Consider the following 20,486-nt stretch of genomic DNA (forward strand, 5'->3'; position numbering starts at 1 on the left):
GTGTATGAAAACATTGTATTTAGTACAATTCATCCCTATTTTTTGTGTTTATCATAATTTGTTTTGAAACTGAATCATTTTACAGTTTTCCATATGCCTGTTTTGCTAATAAATTCTGAATAAGAAAACTCTTTGCTAAACTACAAACTTGATTTCCAGTGAAACATTATAATATATTTAATACTAAGGACATAAATTTCTCTCCCACGTTTTCCATTATACATCAACCCCAAGATTTAACCTAGGATAAGCATATGCGATTTCAGTCAATATCTCTGTTGACTTTGCCCTGAAGCAGATAATTAATCTTTCCCGCTGAAACTACTCTGGACAATTCGGTGGGACAAAATATCAAACTACCTCGAAACCCTGTTTAAAAGACTAATATAGGCATGAGTATGACAAAATACACTCAAGTCTGGCCTTCACATTTTAAAGTGTGCTGTAAAAAGCCAGAATGCCCTTATATATATGTTTTAATCACTGATGTGGCAAGCCAGGTAGGAAATTTTCTATGCCAAAGCAGTCTTCATTTTATAGAAATCATACCTTTTTTTTTTCTTTCAAACATTGATACAGTAAAATGACTGACTTCCTAGCACTCATACCCATAAGCTACCATGTACATTATTTAATCCCAGATATATGATTAAAGGAACAGAATCCTACAGGGATCAAATCCTTCAACATTGGGTAAGTGGGTGCATCTCCCCACAGCACAGAAGTTTGTGTGATTGTCTTTACCTATATATCAGTCTCGGAATTCTTCTCTTTCCTAAAAAAACAAAACTAACTAACCAAAATGATAAAACTTTATGCTTTGTTCGTTATTACAAGTAATCCCTGCTCCAAACCTGGGGTTCGTCTCTCTCCCACCTCCTCTTCTCTCTGGCCCTTTCTTGCTATCTCCCTTGCCATAACTCAACTAACCCAACAGAACCAGTCAGTTTTAAATTTCACTTGGGACCTTGGTGACCTGTTAATGAATCTACAGAGAGGAGAAAAACTCACAGTGTTGAGTTATGCCTGGTGTTGCTAGCTGACTTGGAGTCAGAAATGCTTGAAGCGTTAACGTAATTGCAAGAATGTGAAAAATGAGGCGCTGGGCTCCTGAGCAAAGCAAAAGGTCAAAGTGAGCCTCACACACAAGAAGTCTCTGGAAGATAGCCTCATTAGACCATTAAGTCGGCTTCTCCTTTTCCCCTCTTTTATACAATGTTTAGAGTATTTTGTTTTTATTAATAGATACATTTCACCCTTTGTGTCGCCGCAATTTGGGGTGGTGGGAAGGATGGAGTCATAGAAAGCTTTCCAGATTTAACCATGCTGAGAAGTCCATCACTGTGACATGGAACCACAGTTAAGTCATTGCTTGCAGATCCATTGACCCTATGTACCAGTTACCCTGAAAGTGCCTTATAATTTACTTATCTTTTATACAGAAACTAACTGGTAGAATAAAACAGTATATAAAACAGTATATATTATATAGGTACAATTTGCAAGTTCTTCCACAATTTGCCATCTGATAGGATTCATCGCTGTGTTACTTTCGATTTGCTTAAACTCAGATTCTAATTTGGACCCATTCACAAGTGAATGGCATCCTAGAAAGGACATTTTTCTAGACTCTTCTAGAACCTCAGAAATCCAAAATTCCTAGTCAGAAGCTTGGAGGACGGAAGGCACCCAACTTACATCAACACTCTGTTTTAAATGGCATATATAACTACAGCTCAAGCTGTTAAACTGCCCTCTACTTGGAAGCCTGTCTAATACTTAAATATTGTGGCCATAAACACAGTCATAATAGAGATGAAATAGACCTAGGAGATCAGACACCATCTAATGTAACATATTAAAAAGTAAAATCTATACACTTCTCTGGCCCACATTCAATAATGCATCTTCCTTTAAATTATCATTTTAGCCATAGATGAGTCATTCTTACCAACATATAATTGCTTTCTGTGCAATAGGTGAGTTTTAAACAGTAACATTTATTCTAAATTGCACTAGGCTTCCTCAATATCTGCAGTTGATGTCCCCCTTGCCCTCTGATTATTCTAATTTTTAGGACTTGTGACAAAAGTCACCATGTCAGCTGAATGGAAATGGGGACAAATAATCCTCTAAGAATTCAAAATCTACCTTCCCAAGATAAGATTCCATGTAAAATTCCCACAATATTTCCGGAGCTAATAAGAACAGATTTTTAAATTGTATGTGCTTTAGAGGCATAATTGCTTGATTATAAAGAATGCTTATTGTTGATATTACAGGCAAGATATGCTATTTATAGCACAATTCAAGCTACTGCATCACAGCAGTAAAGTAGGTCTGTCATTCCACTTACACACACAGAAATAAAGTGTAGATAACCAAATTTGTAAAAGAATTGGCAGAACTAATCAATTGTTATTGTAATGCCTACGTAAAGATTCGACAGCTCACTTTGATTTCTCTTTTTAAGTAAAGTAAGTTAAGAAGAGGACATACTGTCTCTTTAAATAGCAGCTGATTCTACTCCTAACCTGCCACTCTCCTGTTTACATGGAGGCAGATGTACTGATATCATAAAATACTGACGTTATTTTAGTCATGCCTACTTTGCACGAGGAAAATGTTTGACCTTTTACCTTGCTCACTGCTGTTGTCTCCGCTCTGGGAAGCATGGCCCCCACTGGAGGGCCCTGGGGTGCCTGCTGAGTGGGTTGAGGTTGCATCATCGTGGTCTCGCCAAGAAGAAGGGTTCTGATGTCAGGATGCCAAGGAATGTTTCCACAGTTACCATTTCAGCCATAAATGAGGAACCAAGGGGAACGGCACAGAAAGAGACAAAGAAAAAGTATGCATATTAGTATTTGTGGCACTAGGCATATACACATGTCATGTTACAGTGTGCCGTCTTTTTAGTAATAGGTATATAAAAGAAAAGATGCTCTAGAACTTGATGTGGTGATGGTTACACCAGTGTATATGTTGGTTAAAACTGATTTAAGTGTACACTTTAAATGGGTAAATTTTATTACGTACAAATGTAAACCTAAACAAAGTTAATTTCTAAAGTCAAAAAAAAATTAATGAAATATGTAAAAGTTATTTTTACTCTCACTCTCTTAACTGGGTACATTCTTCCAAGAAATAGGTTCCAATGCTCTTGGACACTAAATACTTCAGAACATTAACATCTGCAAAATTCAATGACTCCATTAAAAAAATTACAGGCTCTACAATATATGGGACAGCCCTTGACATCTTTCAAATGCATTGCCCTAAAATAGCCTATAAAAACTTTCAAAATTATCAACTGATTGACTATATAATCAACAAAGGTAATGATATTAATCACTGCATCAATACCTAACAAATTATTGATTTTTGCTTTAATTTGTAGAAATAATTTTAAAAAAGAAACACACGTGAACTACTGGCCATCTAGTAAGCTAGACAGGACTTTCACTTGAGCTTCATGGAAGCTTGAAATTCACTGAGCAGTGCTTCTTCCTAGAAGAACTACTTGTTTCAAAGGACATGCAAGGCAAACCAAGAGTTATAGCTCATGCTACTTGGCTGAGCATATTCATCTTCTGTTCCTCCTCCCCTTTCCTGATCATTCGCAATGCCCTGCTGTTGCTTAAAGGAAAACAGGAATTCTACTGTACAGGAAGGACTTTATCAGCACCACATGAAGGCAGGCAAGAGATGGAATTTCCTCTGGCAGAAACAGAGAGTAGGAACAGCATATGAAACAGTCCAGCCTTAAAGCCAGAGCTGTACACTTGTCACCTGTATATGACAACTTCAGTCAAGCCCACAGACCTACTGGCAAGTGAATGATTTGGGGGTCAGAGGAAGGGACAAAATATTTCCTCAAAACCAATCAAAGCATACAAAGTATATACCAATCTAAGTATACACCGAAGTATACAAAATATACACCAAAGTATACACATTTTACAAAGTATACACCAATCAAAGTATACAAAGTATACACCAAAGTACACAAAGTATATCACTAAAAAACCAATCAAAGTATACACTGTTTCTTACTAGAATTGGTAAATAAGAATTCAGATAGAGCCACGTGGGTATAGGCAACAAATAAACCTCTTGACCAAGGGAAAGTAATCTTGCCATGTTGCCATTATATATAGTTCATCAAGAAAAGAAGTCAGTCTGTCATTTTTCTCAGCATCAACTCTACAGTGTACATACAGCAGGGATGACGTTACCAAAATAAAACAAGAAACCAACGTGAGAAAAAGCAGGGAAATGTTCTTATTTGGAACTATAAAACTTATTTTTCCCTCTACAGATCTGCAGCAAACTGACTGTAAATTAATATTTGGCATTTCTGATAGATTATGAAATAACAATCCAGAGCTCTATGGATTAATAACATCTCTATAAAACAATGCTACTGGCACTGCTATCAGGCGAGCAATTGATTCAAAGTGAAAACCCTGAGCAGAAATTTTGTGACTATAAATATGGCACAGGTATGGATCTCTAAAATAAGGATATGTTTGAGAAAGTAGATTAGGGAATGAAATTGAGTAGAATAAAATAAAAGTCAAGGTTTTCTGCTGCCTGTATGAAGACAAAGTCATGCCTGTGAGCTCTTTTTTATCTAAGTTAGAAACCACTCCAACAGTTTCAAGCAAAAGGCAAACAGAATACAGGGGCTCCTCGAGCTTTGAAGCCTCTTCGTGTCAGCTGTTAGCCGGGTGGTAATGAGATAAAGAGCTAGAAGAATTACATGGAAAAAAAAAAAAGAAAGAAAGAAAGAAAAGAAAAAGAAACAATAGCATGGTGTGAGTTTAGTCCTGCAACAACACAGGCTAGAGCCTTCTTTTAGAAAATGAAATAGCTGCAACATATTCACCTAAGCTAAACTTTTCATTGTACACAGCAATGATGTTAATTTTATGCACTGCAGGCTTTTTATTAAGCCGGCTGCTATAAAAGCTCCTTACCCCTCATGAAAATTACAATAATTAACCACTAACACCTCAACTATGTTTTAAGGCAAATGTCATCCAATAGCTATTATATAATCGTTTAAATGAAGCCGGAGCAAGTCTTTCTGTTCAGGCGCTGCATTGATTTGAACGGATCACTCAGAAGGACTTCCTGTAACTGAAAACACTGGTTTGTCCCTATCAGCTAAACTGGTGCTGAGTTTTCAAGTTAGTCCTCATTCGTTTATAATTCCGTGTATTTCTTTCAATGGTATCCGAAGGAGACGTTTTCTAAAGTAAAGGGGTGAAAAATAAGCCACAGAAGCAAATATTACTTTTAAGAGCAGCTGGTTCTTCCAAATAAATTGGGTCTTTGGTTTTCTGCCCATTCCCAGAATATACTTAAGTTCACTCTTTCACCTACCATTCCATTATCTCTTCCCTCTTTTCTTCCTCACTCTTTAAAAATGCTCTCCTGAAAAGGTGTCATGTTTATTTCCCATAGAGTGTCTCAAGTATAAGTATTATGGTCTTGTTTGAGAGACTGAACACCAACTAAGGAGTATCACACGATAGTCATCTGATTTGAAAGAAGGAAGAACAGATAAATCCCTGTGGGGTTTCAAGGCTGAGGAGTTACCCCAAGTTGTTTGTATTCAGCTACACGTGGTGGTGATGTGACCATATACATATACAAATACAAATGTTGATAATCTGGTCAATAAAAAATTGTTCCTCCTTGGTCATAAAAAACTGTAACTGACATGGATGGACAAAACCTATTACTTTTAACACTTTTTTTCCTGAGATTAAAATATTTGTTTATATCACGACTCCTTTCTTCTATTCTTCCCCTTAGAGTTTACAAGTTTACATCCTTCGAGAAAAATCGCATGGCTTTCTGCCAAATTATATGCAGAAGTTTAGTGAATCCTGAAACCAAAGTGGCATACAAAAGCATGTAAAAACACATGATGCAAGTAGAAAAATAAAGAGAAACGCTCGCTGGGTGCACGTGTATGACTGAGCATTCAGGTATATGCATTCCACAATATATGTCCTGTTCTCCAGCCAAAAAAAATCATGAAGACACCCGAGGGCAAGGAGTGAACATGTTTCTATTCCCAGTGGCTTTAGTAATTGGGAGTCAAATATGGTACTCTTCTTGCTCTTACGTAATTGTGTTACAGAGCAGTGTTACCAGGAGAAAAGCAGTGAATACTGAGTGAGGCACAATAGAAGGAGATGGAAAATAGATACAAGAAGCTAGGTCTCTAGGGGCAGTATTTTCTATTTGCTGGGCTACAGACTCACAGCTGATAATGCAAGTTGTAATTAATATAAAAGCAGGAGACAATATGGGCAGAGCTTGTAGTAGTGGGGCCACAGGAGAGCGCTCTGCTGCTGTACTCTGTTTCTCATTTACGCAGAGCTTTCCCTAGAAAACACAATTCTGCCAGTGTTTTCTCCCCTGAAAGTTAAAAAAAAAAAAAAATTGATTTAGCACCATCATTGAATTTTGCTAAATCTAGAAAAGAGCATAGAGAGGACAGGCATCTCTGGGCACAGGAAGCAAATCATACGTGTGCCTCTCTTGTTGAAGTTGCACATACACTGGAATTGTAACATTTTAAACCATTGTGGCATTTCCATGAGGGACCTACCTATAAGAGAATACTTAATTAGTCTTGGTGAATTGGTGTTATTTCCCTATTTAAATGATTCCACATGGCACATGGTTCTTCCATGGGGCTAGTGGGGTAAAATGTATAAAGGTTGGTAAATAAATACAAAACTGAATGGAGAAGTAAAACGTATGAGGCTTCAAGGAGAAAAGCAAAGGCCATGCCACATACAAGTTCTATCTAAAATAATCTGAAACTCATTTTAGATCCCAAATGAATGAAAAGGCAATGCAATGGACATGGTACAGGAAAGAAAACATTAGATTGGAATTAAGACTCTGGCATGCCACCTCTCACCAGTGAGGTGAACTTAAGCAAGTGATGTACCTCATTTCTGTGCGGCTCATTTCCTTTATCTCTTTAAAATTAATAAGTTAGACCAGATAACCTCTAGAACCTACAAAACTATATAACATCAAGAGAGAAATTACATGTAAACTTGGAAAATACAATAAAGTAACTCAGGGTATGTGCTCATAGGTAGAGAGTAATAGTAAACATACATGAAGATATTTTAATCAGTAAATGAAGCATGTACAACTAATTTGACTTGATATATTTAAACAACAAAGGGAAGATATACTTGTATCAACATACATAATTAAATTACTTATTTCCTATAACTTTATAATGTTTTAACCCCTAATTAACATGATGCAAAAATTATTTTTAAAAATAAGACAAGGACTCCTATCTTGGGGTACTGAAGTCTACAAAAGTTAAAAATGTTAATTGTATGGTTTGAACAAATGTTGGAATTTCAACTACGGTACTGTAAAGCTGACATAAGAAGTCAGGAGACTTATGTGTGCTTTCAGAACCTGGACTCACTCTTTAAAAATGTAAATAAAGCTGGGGTCCTTCCCTCACCTCCCCACTTCTACCTCTCTATTAAGCTTTGGGATTAATATGTAAGCAACTCTCACAGAAGTGGCAAGTACCCTTTGCAAATGATTTCTCCAGTTAATCGAGCAACTTTTAGAGAAGACAGAAATATCTTGTATTGTTGGCGTAATGCCATATTATAAAATGCCTCTTACAACTTTGAATTGTGTTGGGATATTCCATAGAACATTTAGTATTAAAAAAAGAAAATGAATTAATGCCAATTTAAAAAAAATCTGCTAGTGAATGTCTATGTGGTTGTCAAGTACAACCTTTGTTTAATTTCATCTCATCACAGTCACACTGAAAACATACTCCAATGGCACAATCTAAATGATTTAAATAGTATAATTATTCTTAATGGGAAATTAAGAAAGCTATCAACCACCAGAAACCGCGCAGCAGCAACACGACAGCAAACCCGTGCCCCCAGCCATGTTTCTTTGAGTTGGTGGACAGAGCTCTGAATAGAACTTTATCGGAATAGGCCCCAGAGGCTTTGAATAGCATACCATCAGCTCTCACCTTACACTAACACATAAGAAACTAGCAAATAAAATAAAGCATTCATATTATTACTATTAGTATCAAATTTCATTATTTCCCCCTTGATATTCTATAGAACAAACACTTGAACCTATCCCACCCCTCGCTGTCACTTCCCTCTAATTTTTCAGGTAGTAATTGAATTTATCTAGAGTCACTCGCCCATATTCTGTCAGAAATAAGATTCTGGAGACTCTCCTCTCTGACCTAATCCATTTGAAAAAACAAACAAACAAACAAACAAACAGTGTGAACATAAACTTGATATATTCAGAGATGCAAAAGAAAACACCAGAATATCTTCATTTAAATTATAGTTTTCAACATATAAATTAAAATAATTTTTCTTTACTTAGTGATGTTAGTAGAGCCAGGCAATTTTAAGGTATCTGCTATTAACTGTTAACAGACATAATTGTCTTTTCTTCCCTCTACTTAATTCTTTCAAAGAAAATAAAAATGTAGCTCTTTAGGACCATTAACTAGGAATAACAATATAATTATATAACTGTATGCACTTCAAGCAAATAGAGCTTAGCTCAGAGAATATACTTCAAGCAAGCAGATTTCATTTGTCTGAACTTGATCTAAAGATATGTAATATCTTTACATGTCAATGCGAGGATATATTTTCTTTGTCTGTACTAGGTCTAAATACTTGATCTAAAATTGTGTAAAATAGATAATTTGAGTATCACCTGTTATTCAGAAACTCCACAGACTAGAAAAAGCTGGTCATTTCACAGCAGTTTTCAAGTTGAAACTTCTTTAAAAATTGTTTTCTAGACATATTTATTTTAAATATGATAAATTTGAATGTCTAGGAAACTAACATGAATGCAGCTGGAAAACAGAGCTCTATTTCTTTTGACTATTATATATTTTTTCTCCCCAACATTCCAAAAAATATTGTAGTAACTCTTTCCTACCTATAAATATTATTATTATGTAATAGTAAAAAACAAAATACATTATAATATTAAAAACATAAGCATGCCTTATGAATTTACTAAATACAACAAAATTATAATCAATATTGCATTTATTATTTTCTATTTAATTCCAAACTTCCTCTTATCACTACACCCTACACCCATCATATGTAAGTGTTAATAATAAATGAACAAATTCAGTAACCTCATTGAATGTAAGGAATGGACAGCAAGAATATTATGGTTGTCTTCTTTTAATGCATCTATGTTATATCAAATTATTTATATAACTTTATGAAATGTGAAATTGACATGATTTACTAATAACATATAAAACTTATTCTTAAGTCTGCCAATATAGTTGCTTTGAAGATATTTATATTCATTACTTTATTTACATTTTCAAATTCCTTTAAATACTACTGAAACTATATTGGTACCTAATAGTTTGCTTCTGATGCATTTCTCTCTGCTTTTCTCTCTCTCCTTGCACGTTCCTTCCTTAAACACGCACACACACGCGTACGCACACACACACAATGAAGCTGGATACCACTTAATAAAAGTAGAGGTGTATGTGTTTTGGGGGTGTCAAACAGCTGTCACAAACTGTCACCTCCACAAGAGAAACCTTGGCACACAACAAATTAAACTACACTTCTTTTTTAGCTGTCATTATTCATAGCCAATAAGTTGAAATGCTCTCAGCATTTCATGTGCAAATAAAACCATGAGGAAGCTCAGTAGATCAGAATAGTGGGCCAACAGATAAAACAAGAAAACAACGCGCTGTCTGGGCCTTTCTGAAGTAGCTCATCATCACCCCTGCACCAGTGTTCACCAAATGAGATCCAGCCTGGGGCAATGTATTAAATATGCATATCAAAGCAAATGAAAAATAAACCTGAAGATTCAAATTGGGCACATTTACATGCTGAAAATGTCCCACTCGCACCACTTCTCAGGTAGTGGTTCTCTGTTATTTTTACTTTGTGTTTGGCTAGGGGTTGAAGGAAGGCAACTTTGTAGAAGAGGCTGAAAAGCATAAGAGGATTTGCTTTAAAAGGGGAAGGCTGGACATGGATACAATCAATACACCTATGGTACAAAAGTCTCAAAAATGGTGAAAACTCTCCAAGGTTTTCTCTCATGTCCCTGCATAAAACACAAGTCTGTGGTAAATCTCTCCATTTTCCACTTGGTGTGCTGGTGGAACAAATTATTGCTTCCTTTCAAAACAAATAGCAGGGGGCTAAAGTAAAAATGTTATAGTTCAGATCTCTAGGAAATAAAAGGCTTTAAATTATGACACCCAATGAGGTGGCAAGCCCTCGTGGGTTCAAAATAAATCAGTTGTCATATTTACTTGACTGGGGGCCTGAAAGGAGAGCAACAAATGTTACAGTTGACTCTTTTATCCAAAGATGATGATTGATAAATTATTAAAGCACTATCCTCTTAGGTACAACTTCCTTCTTGAGTGGATATTTAAACATTACAATAGTCTCATAAATTGATATTGTCTATCAGCCAATACTTTAAACAGCCTATTTTATCTTATCTTTTCTATGTAAACATCAACATGGTCTAGCTCTATACATCCACTGGAAAAACAGTTGCCAAGAAACTGTTTTCGAAAACTAAGTACTCCTAGAAATATCATGAGAAAAGCTTCTGGCTCCAAGAACTGTGAACCTCTCATTTTACAAACTATGTAAATAGACCCCCCCCATTCTCCCAATAATCCCAATAATGTGAATAAATAAAACTTTAGAAACAGAAAACAATGAAAATAAACACATAAAAAACAACAAAGATAAATATTTCTTAGGTAGTGTCATGCCCCATGGACCACAACACACTGTAGCGCCACAGATCAGCAAATAAACTTTCCATAACCACTGCTGCGTCCTTTTGATTTCATTAGATTCACTCAATCTACAAAGGAGATCACCAAAGATGCCCTCACCATGATGGAAAAAGGTAAGGGTCAAGAGATAGGAATAGGAGCCTTCAACTCCATAGTATTTATTCTGTCACAGAACTGGATATCCCAGACTGAGGTTTTCTTTTCTAGACTTTTTCTAACTTTTGTTCTTAGGCTGACTTCCCATACAAGTGCAAAGGTTAATTATGAAAATCTATGACTGCATATTTTCAAAACTTTTGTTTGGAGCAGGGGAGAGAAGAACCTCATAGAAGGTATATACTAAGGCATCCCATTTCATTTCTCATAACAGTCAGGAATTGGGATGGGAGGTAGGGACAAACTGCCTTCAAGCCTTAATGCCTGTTTAACTCACATGGAGTGTTAAATTAATATTTCGGCCACAAAGTTATTAAACTACAGCTTATACCATTTAGGCTGTGAGTTCAACTGAATGTAATCTATAGACACCCTGTCCCCCATTTCCAGGCTTGAGTTCCTATAAATACAACTGCTGTTCACACCCACTCTTTAACCTCGCCACTCTTGCCTTTCCTACCAGCTGCAATCTTTCTTCTCTTTGCTTCTTTTTCAAATTTTCAGTCTCACTACATATGCTTTTTTTTTCTTTTTTTTTTCTTTTTTTTTTTTTTTTTTAGCATCAGACTCACTAGATTGGTTCCAAAATAGGATTAGAAACAGAGAGAATAGAAAGAAATCTCCTTTCCTGGCCTGACATACACAGTCATTTCTTACTATACTCTCCATCCTCATTCACCAACTGTTAAAGTGTTAAAATTCAACCACTAACCTATGTTTACTCAATCATAATTCCCTTCAGCTTTTTGCAATACATTGTTAATAATTGGTTCATCAAGGTTACTGTCTTTTAGTATGAAGATGCTTCAGGCATTTGGCAATAAGTCCATATTCTGACAGTAAGTTTCTATAGAGCAAAAAAGCCCTGAGAATTGTAATGTGTTCGTTCACCCCTTTTATTTCGAATGCAGTGCAAGATTGCCAATAATTCTCAGAATTGTCATCTCTGTGAGACACTAGGAAATTAGCACTCACTCCCCAATTCTCTTTCCTTCAGTCCTCTCTCTCCAGACCAGTCCAGCTAACCGTCTTGCTTCTTTCTATCCCTGCTGCACTGATTACACAAAATTAAGAAAGCAGAAGGCACAGTGGTGACTATATCAAACAGAATTTGCTAACACCCAAGTCACCAAATCCAGAAAACTTTACACATTAAGACCACAAATCACTCTATCAACTCTCTGGTTTTTTGGCTCTCCACATAAATAGGAGGGGGTCCAGGAAAGGAGAAATGAAAAGGAAGGGTATGGCAGAGATAGCAAGAAAGAGAAGACCCCAAAAGAGACCAAGTCATTTCAAAAGAAAACTCAATCAGTGGAGCTAGATGTTAAAACAACTTTACAATAATGCTTTGCCCAGTGGCCTTAAAAGATTGTCAAAGGCTAGCAGACTTACATGGTCAGCGAGATTTGTGGAGGAGCCTGAAAGTTCTTCATGATCTGACTTGGAGCTGCCGTCTCTTTCATCAATGACGAGGTCGATGGGCATTTTCCCCTTCAAACAGCTAATGTATCGGTGGCAGAAGTTATCGCACAGTTCGTGGACCTAGAACGAAGGTCATGGTGGAGGGTTCAGCTCATGTTGTTGTTGTTTTGTTTCATTTTTAGAAAGGAAAAATACCAGGTTGCAAGGTTACATTTGGAAAGAGCAACAGTGTGATGTCTTCCAAACTAACTCTAATTAAAGGGTGTAATAGTTGAAGGCAAGGAAACAATAGAGTAATTGTTGCAGCAGATATTATTCTCCAGAGACTTCTCTGAGCAACAAGTTACAATAGAGAGAGAAAGAAATAGGACTGGAAATAACTGGGTTCAGACTGGGAGTCCAGGGAATTAAATCTGATTTGATAATAACATCAAAACATTACCACATTGAAACTGGGGAGTGCATTAACGTTTGTGATTTTATAAGCTAGGGGTTCTGTATGTTTCCAGGGGAAAGTAATTGAGCTGCAGAGCAATGTAAAGACACCCAGTGAGGATGATTCACTCTGCCTGCACCTAATGCAAACCCAGGGCCGAGGGTGAGCTGAGCTAATAAAGATGCAAGCAGGCTGAGTGTCCAGTAACATAAATGGTTTGCTGCATTTCAAAATAATCCTGAATGCCTGAGGGGAATATCAGGGAGGAGGAGGCTATTTTAAAGGCAAGCCTGTCCTGATTCACCCACCCTCTGAGCCCCTGTGTTGAGAAGCGAGTTGAAGGATGGACATGGTTACATGCTCAAAATCTCCAGGTGTTCAATCCTTCATACTAGAGGTTTGTTAAAAACATCCCAACTCAACTACAAGAGGGAAGTGGTTTAATCAACACCGGGAGTGTTATTTCCTGCTTACCTTTTCTAACTCCAGAAGATGAAACCTTAGGACTTGTATTGCTTGTATCATCTGAAAGCAAAGTTCAGGGAATGGAGTTAGAGCTGTGTGACTCCGAGGTCCTGTCTTGGGGTTGGGAGTGGGGTGACGATGGTGGTGAGAAAATTGGGCTGGGGAGAAGAAACGGGCAGGTGACCAGGAAAAACTTAAAGATCAAGAAATAGTCAGAAAAATCAAGTGATTACTGATCATCTCTGCCTCATTGGCCACGGGGTAGGAATCTGACTCAACCTGAGCATAAGCACTAATATCTTTCCCCCTGATGTTCACTGTGCTATTTGTAAGGACTGCTTTCCTCGGGCCAGGCCTTTTTTCTCCTTTTAGTCCTCTTTAAACATCCCCTCCCTCGACCTCAGGACAATTAAAAAAAAAAAAAAAAAAGGTCGCTTCTCAGGACAGAAAAAGCTTTTTAGAACAGCATACCCAGCGAAATCCTTCCTCACTAAAGAAGGAAATACTCAAGATGAATGCTGAGGCAGGGCCTTTGAAAGCGGATTTAAGTACTTTTAATATTGAAATCGTGCAAATTAGCAAAAGAATCGCACCTAAAAGTGGCCTGCGCTGGCCTGCCCCTCACCGCCCCCCAGCCCCCACCCCCAGCCCGCCCTCAGCAGTGCCAGCGGTTACATCCTTCGGGTTAGCCGCCCGGGGCTCGGCCGCCTGCCCCGGCAAACAGAGGAAATAACTCACTTCTCGCAGTTTACTCCTGGGGCCGAGACCTGGGAAACATCCCCTGCTCGCGCTCTCGGCGCTTGGTCTCCCGTTCTGGCCTCCCTGGGCTTCGCTCCCCACCACGTTCATCCTGCTCCTCGCTCGCCAGCTCCCGTGCGGGGGCTGTAGGCTGCGCCCTTCCTCCCTCTCTCCCTAGAGCTCCAAAAGAGGGTTCTGTTCTAACTCCCCAGAGCTCCAGCAGAAAGTGGGTGCTTCTGGGCATGGGAGAGGGCAAAGGCTGGGGAAAAACAAGGAACAGAGAGCCTTACCAAATTGTCCAGCTCTGGATTTGAGGAAAAAAGGGGCTTTTCGGCGCGAACCTGTAAGAAACAGAGAAAGTCAGCTTGAACGGTCACCCCATTTAAAATAAGAAAACTGAAATGTGAGAATGGGGACGGTGAAGGGGCAATGGTGGAGAAGAGGAAAGGGGCTTTGGCAAAATACAAGGAAAAACTGGTGCCTTAAATTAGTGGGGTCGCTGAAGAAGAATCAGGGCATTCTGGTCCTGACCCCATTAAGGGGGAGCTGGTATCACTAAGCTGTAACCAGCAACTCAGGGTCGTTCTCAGGGCCCCAAGTATCCCCTTATCCAGCCGTCCAAGAGGCTGTGGCTCTCCACTGCTGCCAGGGACCGCTCGGAGAGGCGCCCAGCTTCCTTGCCTCCCGGGCACTACCGGGTCCCTCACAGCCCCTCTCCCCAATTCTTGTTCAAGTAGCTGGAGGCGGGGAAAAAGGCCAAGCCCCAGATTAGGAGCAGGTCAACTTTAATTCGAGGGTCGAGACCCCGTATTCCTGCTGGGGGGGAAAACAAACACCCATATTTATCTCCACTTCCAATTCGCCCCCAGGCTCAGGGATGGGGAGGAGGCATAGAGAGCGGACTGGGCCAGAGGAACAGATCGGGTGTCCCTGGCCTTTCCTCCTTTCAAGTAAAGCTCCGAGGAAAGGGGAGGGGTAGTGAGGGACTGCCCGAAGATGAGTGGATCAAGAAGGCTGGACCTGCTTGGCGAAGACCGCGATGTCCTCGTTGAAGGAGTCGGAGGAGCAGACGTCTCCGCCGGCCACTCCAGGTTCTCGGGGAGTGCAGGTCGCCAGCTCGCACTTCTCAAAGACCAGAGCTAACAGAGGAAACAACGGGTGCCTAACGGGCAGCGCCACGCAGAGACACACACACAGAGACGGGGTGCAGAGGGGAAGGAGCAAGAACTGTAATCAACAAGTTTGGAGGGTGTGGAGTCCTTCTTTAATACAACAGGCACGCAACACACTTTACAACCCTTCCTCCATCAGCCGAGCCTAAGCCAGAAACAGAAAGGGAAAAGGGCCTGGCCCTCTCCCGCAGCTCAGAAGTCCCTCAGATCTGGCCAGAGAAGCCCTCGACCACTGCAGCCCGACAAATAAAAACAGCCTCAGTTGGAACGTAATGAAACATCGGAGTCGCTCAGGCAGTCTGGAGCCCTGAGTCGATTCTGATCCACTCCCCACACTACGGAGGCCGCCGAACCAACCCCTGAGACCCAGCCCTGATCTCCCAAGAAAGGAACACTGTTTGAAATTTAAAAAATATAGTTTTAACTCTGCATTTTAATGGGCATTTCAGACGAGGCCGAAGGCTTCACCTACAGACACACGGGAGTGACATTTCCTAAATGCAAGAGAATGCTCTTCTAATCTCTCCACCCCCTTGCCTTATAAACTTATTTGCTCCACTTCTACTAAAGCCCCAGTGTGGGGGCCGAAATAATAGGAAGGTTACAAGCTGTAGAGCTTCCTTCCAAAGACCACATTTCTCTCAGCGTTACAGGAGACAAAAATAAATAAATCGCGTTTTAAAACTTGTAAGTGTGCGTGCGCGTATGCCCTTTGTGTTCCTCCGGGCGGCTTAGCCACACTTCGGGATGCTTGCGGCCTCTGGCTTGGGGCTCAGTTGCTGTTTACCCACTGTCCCCTCCCCTCGGCATCCCGTCGCTTTTCCCACCTACCCTCAGCCGGAAGAGCCCGTGTGGTACACGTTAGGATCCTGCATCCCACCCCTCGCCAAGTGCTCTCAGAATATAAAATAATTTCCAGCCATCTTCCTTACTCCCCCTAAGAGCGGCTCCAAGCAAGCAACAGTCCCTTCCACCTCGCTGCACTTCAAGGTCTGCCCCCTTTATTTACAGAGAATTAAGAAGTGGGTGATTAGGACTTCCTGGCCGACAGAAGCAGCCCTGATCCCAGCTCAAGCTGCTTTTAGTGACTCCCAGACCCTCAATAGGAAACAGAAGAAAAAAATAACTAAAAAAAACCCAAAGTTGCTCCTCATCGGCAGGAAACTTTTTCCTTCGTCAAGGCCTCTGTTAGGGAGACTGAAACGAGCAGCCCCGCGTCCTTCAGCCAGGAATCCTGTCCTCGGGGAGAAGGCCCCGGCAGGATTCTGGGGACTCAGTCACTCCAGGCTGTGGCGTCCGGAGTGGCCGGGCTGTGGGAGTGAAGGAGGCTAGTTCTTCGGGTCTTTGACTCCAGGGGCAGAAGAGCAGGCCCCCTCCACGGTCCTCTCCCAAGGCAAGCGGCGCCCGCCCCCCACCATGCAGAAATAACTCCCCACTTAGTGGTCCACCCTCCCACCCCCACAGAGACAAACACACACTCACTCACACTCACACACAGTAAGCTGGGTCCGGGGGGTCGGTTTACCCATAGATCGCGTCCTTGTCCCGCTTCAAGGCGTCGTTGACAGCGGATCCCATGCTGGCCGGCATGACATTGGGGTGCGGGGCGTGTGCGCCGTAGTGCTGTGTGGCGTGGAGCGGCGGCCCGTGGTTCAGGTGGTGAACCGGGGGGATCGGCCGTGGCGCGTGAGGGTCTCCGTACATGGAAGCGGGAACCCCTACTCCGTCCATCCCGCCGTAATGGGGTAGCTCATCGTACTGTCAGAACCCGGGAAGAGGGAGGGGGCGCAGGAGGTGAGGGAGAACAGAGGAGGGGGGTGGAAAGGGAAAAAGAGCAGAGAGAAGAGGGTGAACAGAAAAGAGGGGAAGGGATAAAGATGAGAGAGAGGAGAGAGGGAGGGAGAGAGGTAAGAAAGAGGAGAGGAGGAGGAGGGAGGGAGAGAGAGAGAGAGAGAGAGAAAGAGAGAGAGAGAGAGAGAGAGAGAGAGAGAGAGAGAATAAAAATAAAAACAAAGTCAGAAAGGAGAAAAGTACCGAGCACAAGTTGAGCACACAGAAACCAAACCAGCCAAAACAACGAAGTTAAAAGTTGTGAGGAAAAAATGTTATTAAATTTAAAAATGAAAAAGCATGAACCAAGAGCAACGTTTAGAGAAGGAAGAGGAGGCGGCGAGGCCGGGGATTTGAGGGGGCGCCGGGAGGCCCCGCTCCCGCCGGAGGCAACAGAACCGTAGCGAGCCAACGGAGGGAGAAATGGAGTTAGTGTGAGGAGGAAACCCCGGATCCCACCCCTAACCCCCCTTCGCCTCCTCCGAGGATCCAATAAATCAAAAGGCGAAATGAAACAAAATAAAGAGAAGAAAAACGCTAATAATCAGCACGAGAACGCCGAGGACGAGGAAAGACTAGGGCCAGTGCCTCCCCGGGGGCAGGGAGCGGAGGGTGGGAGGGGGAATAACGTGAAAGTTACCAGAAACATTATTTAGCAGCGGATTCCCTGCGTCCTTGTCAATTTCAGAGACAAAACAAGCAGCCCAGGCTAGTAGTCTAGGCGGCGGCGCAGCGGCTGCGGCAGCGCGGCCCCAGCGGCGGCCCCGGCGGCGGCTCCTACGCAGCCCGTGCCCGCCCCGAGCCGCGCGAGCAGCGGCGGCAGCGGCGCAGCAGCGGCAGCAGGAGAACCGGGGGAATCGCGCTGCTGGGGTAAAAGCTGGAGCGAGGCGAAAGCGTGTAACGATTGCACACGCACACACACACACCACTCACACGCACTCGCCGCCCGCCCGCTCGCACAGCGCTGGAACACGCGCGCCCAGACACGCACACACGCACGCACACACACTCGCACACACGCAGAGGCACGGGGGGGAAAGAAGCCGATGAATAATTTTGCTATTTTTTAAAATACTGGCCGCCATAATCAAGCAGCGAGCAGCAGCAGAAGCGTTGAAGGGAGAGGAGGCATCGGGACAGGCCCCTCTTAGGAGAGGATTTATATCTAGGTAAGTGTTGGAGATTTAAACCTACCCTTTGCGCCATCAGTCTGCGCTCCAATAAACTCCTGGATGTGTCGTATATTTAATATCCCAGTCCGGATAAGAAAGTGATCTAGGCTGAAGATTCCTTTTTTTTTTTTTCCAAACCAAAGAGACTTCTCCCAATTCTCCAATATGTTATTTTTTAGGGGGGAAAAAAAGCCCAGGCAAGACAACGAAGAGTTTTTTTTTTTTTTCTGTGATATTTCTTCTTTTTCTCTTTTTTCCTCTTCTTCCTCCTCCTCCTGATCTTCCTCCTCCTCCTCCACCTCCTCCTCCCCCCACCCCTCCTCCTCCTCTTCGGTCCTCCTTTCCCCCTCTTTCTCTTCTCTTCCCCTCAGTTGGAAAAAAAAAAAAAGAAAGAAAGAAAAGAAAAAGAAGAAAAAGAAGAAAAAAATTGTCAAGCCCCCGAACTGAAGGTTACGAGCGGCCCGTCAGCAGCCCACATGTAACCGAACTGTCGTGTTTCATGGCTTTTTGCCACTCCAGCTGTCAATCAAAGCCCGGAATGTCAAGGTAGTGAATGAATGATGGTTGATGATGATGAAGAGGAGGAATCTTTCAGACCCGTTTTTTTCTTCCAGTAAAACTCCGCGAGGGGTTTCTGCTTCTTGAATTTTTTCCTCCCCCCTCCCCCCTTTTTTAGCTTTGCCCCCGCGGTATCTATAATACGATCCTCTCTCTTTAAAGTATTGTTCAAAGAAAGCAGTGAGAAAAATCAAGAAAAAAAATGAATAGTTTGCAAAAATTGGACTTCCTCCCCCCCTTTCCTGGTAGGTATTTTGTCTCTCCCTCTCTCTCTTTCTCGCTCGCTCGCTCGCTCTCACTCGCGCTCGCTCTCTCGCGCTCGCTCTCTCTCGCTCTCTTTCTCTCTCTGGGAGATGAGTGAGTGTCAGTAGGTGTTGGCAGGTTGGCTGCTGCCTGGCTTATTGAAGAGCCTCAGTTTGGCGGCGCGGGTCGGCGGCGGGAGAACGAAATGACGGAACCCGGAAGTCGTGGTGGCCATAGCCCGTCGTACGGCGGAGACACATCCCGGGAGTGGGGAGCGGGAGCGAGGAGGAGCGCGCCGCGCGGAGCCTCTGATATGCAACGAGTGCGATCGGACAGCCCCGGCTGGGGGGGCGGGGGAGGCGGGGGGCGGGAGGGGGAGGGGAGGCTCGAGCCGGGCGGACCCGAGCAAATCAGCGAGCCTGCTCCTCCACGGGGATGGGGAACGGCGGGGGGGAGGAAGGGGAGAGTGTGTGTGTGTGTGTGTGAGAGTGTGTGTGTGTGCGTGCGCGTGTGTGTGTTGTGCGCGCGCGCGAACAGGGAGAGAGGGAGAGGGGGAGAGAGAGAGAAGAGGACAGGGAGAGCGCAGAGAGGAAAACTGCAGAAAACCACAGGGAAAGTACGGTACCGCCTCAGATCTTTTCATTTTTTTTTTTTTCCAAAAACTTACTTCTAGTTCATTTTCCCATCACTCCCGGCTCCTGCCTAACCGGGTCTTGTCGGAGACGTTTGGCATGGCGCTCTAGCTTTTGTTCCTTTTAATTCCGCGGCCTCCCTCTCCTCTGCCCGCCGATTACAGCACCCCGAAGGCTTCCTGCTAACGTCCAAGGGCAGCAAGCTCTGCAGACCGTACCATTGCCGGGCTAAATTTTTTATTAAGTGGCACTTTCTTTTCTGCGCAGATCCAGCAACCTTGTCAATACTCATTTTTTTCCAGGAACAGAAGAGACCAGCTTAATTCAGAGCACACTCCCTCCCAGCGGTGCGGACAAGGGGCCACCCCGAGAGTCTTTGGGGGCTGCGGCGGAATCGGGAGGGAGGAAGTGAAGAGAGAGTCATTTGGGTCCGATGTAACCAAGGGCGTGTGTGTGTGTGTGTGTGTGTGCGCGCGCGCGCGCGCGCGCGACGAGTGTGCGTCTCCAAAGTGGATCTTACTCAGAGCTGGGAAGCACAGGAGGGAAAGAGGGGGAGAAAGAAGTTGCCGGGCGAGGAGGAGTGGCCGGCGCTCACAGCCCAGCTTTGTTGTGGTCGCCCGAGGCGCAGCGGCGGGCCGCGGTAACGCCTGCTAAGGGCTGTGTTAATTACACAGGGGCGATTTCGCGGGGTCAGGAAGATGGGGCCAGCTCCGAAAGAACTTTTCCAAAAAGGAAAAGGAAAGGAAAGGCACTACCCCACACCGTTTGGGTGGAAAC

The 20,486-nt window shown here is 42.7% G+C and overlaps 1 protein-coding gene and 1 long non-coding RNA gene across 8 annotated transcripts in view; one reads left to right on the forward strand and one right to left on the reverse strand.

Annotated features, from left to right (window-relative positions):
• Positions 1–18,658, reverse strand: part of MEIS2 (Meis homeobox 2) — a 211,320-nt gene extending 192,662 nt beyond the window's left edge. For 4 of the 7 annotated variants that reach the window (XM_050798576.1, XM_050798575.1, XM_050798578.1 and 1 more), the window contains exons 1-7: positions 18,299–18,658; positions 16,800–17,032; positions 15,123–15,264; positions 14,393–14,443; positions 13,374–13,424; positions 12,434–12,583; positions 2,640–2,754 (exon numbers count right to left, since the gene is read on the reverse strand). In XM_050798576.1, coding sequence (XP_050654533.1) covers positions 2,640–2,754; positions 12,434–12,583; positions 13,374–13,424; positions 14,393–14,443; positions 15,123–15,264; positions 16,800–17,032; positions 18,299–18,310 — 754 coding nt within the window. In that variant the 5' untranslated portion in view covers positions 18,311–18,658. Of the gene's footprint in view, positions 1–2,639; positions 2,755–12,433; positions 12,584–13,373; positions 13,425–14,392; positions 14,444–15,122; positions 15,265–16,799; positions 17,035–17,744; positions 17,839–18,298 lie in introns of those variants that run through there. The other 3 variants (XM_050798581.1, XM_050798579.1, XM_050798582.1) reach the window with 2 other exon arrangements.
• Positions 18,659–19,522: 864 nt separating this feature from the next.
• LOC126959460 (uncharacterized) overlaps positions 19,523–20,486 on the forward strand; it is a 36,892-nt gene continuing 35,928 nt past the window's right edge. The window contains exon 1 of the long non-coding RNA XR_007727538.1: positions 19,523–19,693. This is a non-coding gene — a long non-coding RNA (uncharacterized LOC126959460). The remainder of the gene's footprint in view (positions 19,694–20,486) is intronic.

The sequence above is a fragment of the Macaca thibetana genome, chromosome 7 (assembly GCF_024542745.1).
Source record: "Macaca thibetana thibetana isolate TM-01 chromosome 7, ASM2454274v1, whole genome shotgun sequence".
NCBI classification, from domain to species: Eukaryota; Metazoa; Chordata; class Mammalia; order Primates; family Cercopithecidae; genus Macaca; species Macaca thibetana.